At 37.8% G+C, this 7,500-nt stretch overlaps 1 protein-coding gene across 2 annotated transcripts in view; it reads left to right on the top strand.

The window, feature by feature from the left end:
• Positions 1–7,500, top strand: part of PLD1 (phospholipase D1) — a 505,989-nt gene that overhangs the window by 346,692 nt on the left and 151,797 nt on the right. For both annotated transcript variants that reach the window (XM_053710137.1, XM_053710138.1), the window contains exon 14: positions 2,489–2,692. In XM_053710137.1, coding sequence (XP_053566112.1) covers positions 2,489–2,692 — 204 coding nt within the window. The remainder of the gene's footprint in view (positions 1–2,488; positions 2,693–7,500) is intronic.

Raw genomic sequence — 7,500 nt, 5'->3', positions numbered from 1 at the left:
TGACAAAATAAAGTATAATGCAAAGATTTTTTACTAGCCATAATTAATATTTTTTATATTGTAAAGAGTTTCATTTAATAGGGATCATATGTGTAAAAACTTTATAAAGCCAATAATTAAGAAACAGTCTACAAACATGGAAAAGACTCAGACACATTTGATTACCTTTTTATGACAATTTTAATAAAAATATATTACACGTATTATATTATATTACATTTTTCACATATGTTATTGTAGAGTTCCCATGTGTCATGATATACAGGTGAAACTCGAAAAATTAGAATATCGTGCAAAAGTTCATTTATTTCACTAATGCAACTTAAAAGGTGAAACTAATATATGAGATAGACTCATTACATGCAAAGCAAGATAGTTCAAGCCGTGATTTGTCATAATTGTGATGATTATGGCTTTCAGCTTATGAAAACCCCAAAGCCACAATCTCAGAAAATTAGAATATTACATGCAATCAATAAAACAAGGATTATACATAGAACAATATTGGACCTCTGAAAAGTATAAGCATGCATACTGTATGTACTCAGTACTTGGTTTGGATCCCTTTTGCAGCAATTACTGCCTCAAAGCGGCGTGGCATGGAAGCTATCAGCCTGTGGCACTGCTGAGGTGTTATGGAAGACCACAATGCTTCAATAGCGGCATTCAGCTCTTCTGCATTGTTCGGTTTTATGTCTCATATTTCTCTTGGCAATGCCTCATAGATTCTCTATAGGGTTCAGATCAGGGGAGTTTGCTGGCCAATCAAGCACAGTAATCCCACAGTCATTGAACCAGGTTTTGGTGCTTTTGGCAGTGTGGGCAAGTGCCAAGTCCTGATGGAAAATGAAGTCGGCATCCCCATAGAGCTCGTCTGCGGAAGGAAGCATGAAGTGCTCCAAAATCTTCTGGTAGACGGCTGCGTTGACCCTGGACTTAATGAAACACAGTGGACCAACACCAGCAGATCACGTGGCTCCCCAAATCAACACAGACTGTGGAAACTTCACACTGGACTTCAAGCATCTTGCAGTATGTGCCTCTCCATTTTTCCTCCATACTCTGGGTCCTTGGTTTCCAAATGAGATGCAAAATTTGCTCTCATCAGAAAAGAGGACTTTGGACCACTGAACAACAGACCAGGTCTGTTTTTCTTTAGCCCAGGTAATACGCTTCTGACATGTTGTTGTTCAGGGGTGGCTTAACAAGAGGAATACGACATTTGAAGCTCATGTCCAGGATCCGTCTGTGTATGGTGGCTCTTGATGCACTGACTCCAGCCTCAGTCCACTCCTTGTGAAAGTCCCCAACACTTTTGAATGGCCTTTTCCTGACAATCCTCTCCAGGCTGCGGTCATCCCTGCTGCTTTTTCTTCCACACTTTTCCCTTTCACATAACTTTCTATTAATGTGCTTTGATACAGCTCAGGAACCCTTTGCAGGTGTTATGGCTTAATTAGCTATTAGAGTGTGACACTTTGAGCCTAGATTATTGCACCTTTTCACAATATTCTAATTTTCTGAGATTGTGGATTTGGGGTTTTCATGAGCTGTAAGCCATAATCATCACAATTATGACAAATCATGGCTTGAACTATCTTGCTTTGCATGTAATGAGTCTATCTCATATATTAGTTTCACCTTTTAAGTTGCATTAGTGAAATAAATTAACTTTTGCACAATATTCTCATTTTTCGAGTTTCACCTGTATACATAAAATAACTCTGGGGTGTGCTGAAACCCCCCACTATATAATGTGTGGGTTTGTCTCTGAAAAATTGCATAGAGAAGAGCTTAAAGGGACATGAAACCCACTTTTTTTCTTTGATTATTCAGATAGAGCATGCATAACATCTTTCCAATTTACTTCTATTGTCTTTGTCTTGGTATCCTTTGTTCAAAATGATAGGTAGTCTCAGGAGCATCTGATTGGTGGCTGCCTATATATATATATATATATATATATGCCTTATGTTATTGGCTCGTCTGATGTGTTCAGCTAGCTCCCAGTAATGCATTGCTGCTTTTTCAACAAAGAATACCAAGATAATGAACCAATATTGATACTAGAAGTAAATCTGAATTATCAAAGAAAAAACTTTGGGTTTCATGCCCCTTTAAATGTGAGCAGCATCTAAAAACAAATTAAAAAAAAACAACACTGGGTGGAAATGGCTCAGCAGTTAAAAGTTGTCATCTCGTTCTTGGCGGAGGAGATACTTTCTGTTGTTAGTTATTTAGATATGACATGGGGTCTAACCAGAGTTCCAAAGAAAAGGTAAAGTAAAACAGCATTAAACTGTAACTTTATTCTATCGTCAGTTATATTTCTCTTTATCCTCCTGAACTGCTAGAGAATAAATTGTAACATCAATATGAGTTAAACAGGTTTGAAGTGAGCCAGCTGGACCTTAAACAGTTGTTTTGTAAATGCCAAATCAGGATATATGCATTTTTAGTTTAATTAAGACATGAATGGTGTTTTTAGGTCATGAGGCATCCAGACCACATGTCGTCCTCTGTGTATCTTTGGGCCCACCATGAAAAACTTGTTGTGATTGATCAGTCTGTGGCTTTTGTTGGCGGCATTGATTTGGCGTATGGTCGATGGGATGATGATGAGCACAGATTGACAGATGTTGGAAGTGTAAAGCGCATTTTACCATCGCAATCAATATCAGCAATAAACACGGTAAAAAAAAAAAAAAAAGTTGTATAAGCAATAGCCTCAAGCATCACATAACCATTGATATATTGTTTTGATATGGCTTATTGAAAAAGGGACTGTAAAGTGAAAATTAAACTAATTAAGATAATGCCATTTTAAACACTTTTTAATTTACTTCTATTATCTCATTTGTTTTCTTGGTATCCTTATTTTTTTTAAATGCTTACCTTGGTAGGCTCAAGATTAGTATCATAAAGTTTAAAGGGATATTCTATACCTCCACTGTGTTGAATTACAACAGTATAATATGATAAACATAAAGTGTGGGGTAATAAGTGAATAATTAAAACAAATCTTTATTGGTAACCATTAAGAATATATTAAAAATGACAATTGCTGAGTTTGCTCAAAGGAGGGTTAGTGGTCAGATAATTCCCTCCTGCAAATAGGAACACCAGGACTAATTAAAAATAGTTATGGGGCTAAGGAAATGTGTGATGATACTCAGGTAGTCAGCAAACAAATCCCATTCAATCTATTGCAGGCAATAAAAGGAGAAGGGAATAGTCAAATTCAACATCTAAATGCATATACACCTGTGCGCTTTAAGGCGACCTCCTGCCTGCAAGTGTCCTGGGGGTTACCAATTCAGATGATTTTTGACTGGTTCCCTTTTGCTAATGTTTCAGTCACACAAGTTCCATTATTTGATACATTCGAAATTCAATATAGTGTAAAGATACACAACACTAGTTGTATTGTCCTTTTAAAAAGGGCTAATAGCCTACTTTAAATATTTAACATGATAATTTGATTATTTTAGTGTTTAGTTTTCTGGTGTTGGATAATACACCACATGAATATCTCTTTACAGCATATATTCACTTATTTTTATATTGTGTTCAGTGCAGCACATGGAGAAGAAGGTAATACCTTGCTACTAGGCTAGTAACAATCCATTGCTGAGTGTGAGGCACAAACTCAAAATAAACATTAGAACTAGAGCCTCTCCTCCCCACTTCTCAATACCTCCAGGTTTATAGTCTTTTAGTTTTGCCATGGAATATAAAGGGACAGTCTACTTGATAGATAAGGTCTTTACAACCCATTCACCAGCTTTGCACAACCAACATTGTCATATTAATATACTTTATAACCTCTAAATCGCTGCCGGTTTCTAAGCCCCTGCAGGCCGCTTCTTATCTCAGTGCATTTTATTCACTTTTTACAGCCAGACAGTGCTAGTTCATGTGTGCCATAAACATTGTGCTCACTCCTGTGGAGTTATGCAGGACCCAGGATAAAATGCGAGTTTGTAAAAAAGCACTGGAATGAGGTCAGTCTGCAGGGGCTTAGATACAAAGTAATCACAAAGGTAAAACTTGTATTAATGTAACTGTGTTAGTTACACAAAATTAGGGAATGGCTAAACAATAAAATGTTCAAGTAGACTGTTCCTTCAAAGCTCTTACCCTTCTCTGTTACAAATTGTGAAGTGCAAAGGAAATGCAAGGACAGAGTTGTCCTATATGGCCCTCCCATAAGTATAGGGTTCTGGAACACTCCCCTTAAGCTCTTCTCTTATGGAAAGGGCACTTCACTTAATTACCTTCTATCGCCTACCCTTCCGCTACTTGCCAATCCGACATTCAAAGCATATTGTGTTTAAATTTCCCTATTAAACAAAAGTCTTCTCAATTGAATCACAGTAAGTATACACCATCGGGTAGCTCCAGGAACCTTAATGTGGCTTTAGTATTTCTATGTCTTTAAACTCAATGGTCAGAACTTTGCAAACAATGTATCTAATGGTATAACAAATTATGTCATTAGACAGAACTGCATCTATACCTTTCCCGGCCTGGTACTTACATTAGTTTTCCTCTATTTTCACAAATTTTGCTTTACAATATTTAAGCTTCTTCAGTGGAAGTCCAGTTCTGACAATGCAGTGAAGTGCTTTCTTCATAAGGTAGTGAAAGTCAACAACAACATCATATATGAGATTATACTTCTTGTCCAGCAGGCAGAGGCAAAACACTGCTACATTTCTGTACTGGAAATGAGGTGGAATAAAGGCCTGCAATTTAGGGGTGTTCTGCCTCCTACTGTTTGAAGGAAATATAATCCCATGAGTTGAATTTATCAGGTAATCATAAATGTTGGTCTTCCATCTCCTGTCTCTCTCAGCAGTGTCTCTGCATGTTCTCCAGAAGATTATTAAGGCAAGAGATGTCTGCTTCTAGTAGAAAATTTTCAACACTTAACTCCCTTACAAAGCAAAACAAAATCACTTGGACATATTTTGTCCTCATCTCAGAAATATTAACTGATGGCACACTTATTTTCCCCTCCTATTACTTGGGCTATTATGTTTACTTTTTCCTTTGGTGTCATACTATGAAAAACGACAGTACTATTTCAGATGTTTCACCTAACCAAAATGAGGAAGACCCCAAGAAGCGTAAGGCTCACACAATTCAAACACCTTTCCTACTCTATGTGCAAATTCACCTTCTCCCATGTACCCAAGGCAGAGTTTGTGCTTACAGAGCTGAACATTGGTCATCCGCTAAACTAAGCTCAGAGTGGTCCACAAAACTATCCCTCTTTCTCCTGGATGTCTCAAGGCCTTTCTCCTGAAGGTACTCATCTTTACAGTCTGTAATTCTCTAATACAACCTTTGGTTATTTCCCCTTAGCAAGACCTGCATGAACACCAGAGTTGATTTTCTAATCTTATACAGTGTTTTAAAAAATGCTCTTCAAGTATTAAGTATGCTAAGCATAGCAACAGTACTTTTCAGGCTGATTTGGCACTCTCTATGTGAGCTCTCTTTCTTCATTACCACCGTCACAATTTCTTAGCTATAGCACATGGCTCAGACGATTTCCAATTTCCTTCCTCAGCAAACTCAGACTAGCATCAAATATACTCACATACAGCTAACTCTGGTTAATTTCCTACTAACACCTTTGAGGAAGAGACTTTCTGTTTCCATTCCACTATCTGTCATTTTATCAGTGAAGTCTGGATAAACCCAGGGAGTCGTTCTGAGAGGTTTGCACACTTATCTTACCTTTATTTCAAATACCATCATATGCTTTTGGACTCTCCTATCCATGTGTTGCAGCTCCTACACCCATGTTTGCAAATCATACTGGGATTCCACTTTCAGACTTGGCCTGCTTTGATAAACCCACAGCAGAGATGGTCACCTTTTCCTTTTTGCTTGGCTAAACAATAAAACTAGAGGGAGGAATGTAGGTAGGTCCGCTTAAAATGTTTGTTTTAAGCTTCTGCTTTTCTCTGCAAGTGGCTGGAACCCCCCCCCCAATACTAATGATAAAACTAAGCTATTGTATAGTATGCCTAGGTATTCTATGAAACAATGTTTCTCAACTCCAGTCCTCAGGTACCCCGCAGGCCAGATTGTCATTAGATTAACTAGAGCACAGGTGAAATAATCAGCTGATGGGTGAGAGCAGGTTAGTAACCATGGTTACTGATCAGCTAATTATTTCATCTGTGCTCTAGTTCAGATATCATGAAAATCTGGCCTGTTAGGGGTACTTGATGACTGTGGTTGAGAAACACTGCTATAGAATGCCTAGAACTTTAAGACAATATAGAAAAAAAAATTTTTTGCAAATTTCCTACTTATTCTCTAGATTACCAAATTTGTTTTAGGCAACGTGTGACTCTAGCAAACTGCACCTCTCCTTTTTCCATTTTTATTCAGTATCGTTCAAGGCTACCTCTTAGGTTTCAGATAACAGTTTGTTACTAAAATTTTGTAGGTTTCAGATACCAGTTCATTACTAAAATGTTCTCTCATCTGTGTAAAATGGGATTTAAAGTTCCGACTGCTGCAATAAATATAGGACAAAAATTATACTAAATCTGTTCCGAATATTTGTATTTAGTTTAGGTTTTGTTTAACAAATGTTTTCATCTGAGAAGACTAAAATGAAGCAATGTTCATCTAAATAATTTTTATTTAGTTTAGGTTTCAGATACCAGCTCATTAATCAAATCTGTGTTTTCATTTATCTTTTCAATTAGTTTAAGTTTCACATGGTTTCAGTTTGTTAATAAAGTATCTCCCCTGTTGCCAATTAGATTATACTTTGCCAAAAAATGCAAGACATTCTATAGAATACCTAGACATTCTATTAAAATCCCTAGGTAAAGTAAAGAAGGTCAGAATAAGATCAGCTCTTTTTATACTTTGCCAAAAATTCCTAAAAAATTGTTAGGCTTTCTCTAGAGTCCTACATTTGTTATTAATGTTACAATTAAATATATTTTTCATCAGCTCCAAAGCATGCTGAATACTGCCTAGATCAGTGGTTCTCAACCAAAGTGACCTCAAGGCCCGGTAAATATTAGCTAGACATGTCTGGGGCCCAGTAGTTTATATATATATATATATATATATATATATATAGTGAGCAGCAGGGGCGGGCTGATCAGCCAGGCAAATAGGACCTGGGCCGAGGGACCAGCAAGTAGGGGGGCCCACAAATGGTATCTCCATGGATCTTGGTGCATTCCTTAAGCTGGAGTTTTCAGTTGCCCTATCAGTAACTAAGCAAATAAGTGTGGGTTTAGTGGGGGCCCTGGCAGGGGTCTGTCGCTGTGAGGGCCATGGAGTGTGGGGTCTGGCCCTGGAGGTTGGGTGCCCTTTCTCTGCTCCTTAATGTTGGGGGTCCTGGCTCTGTAGGATGAGGGGCCTGTTGGGGGCAGGGCAGGAAGGCTACTATGTACATTTGCATACCATTTAATACATTTTGGTCAGTGTGAGACAGTGTTCCTGGGGCCTTGATTG

The sequence above is a fragment of the Bombina bombina genome, chromosome 4 (genome assembly GCF_027579735.1).
Source record: "Bombina bombina isolate aBomBom1 chromosome 4, aBomBom1.pri, whole genome shotgun sequence".
NCBI classification, from domain to species: Eukaryota; Metazoa; Chordata; class Amphibia; order Anura; family Bombinatoridae; genus Bombina; species Bombina bombina.
Note: the sequence above shows the minus strand (reverse complement) of the source record. Positions and strands in the feature narration are given on the sequence as shown.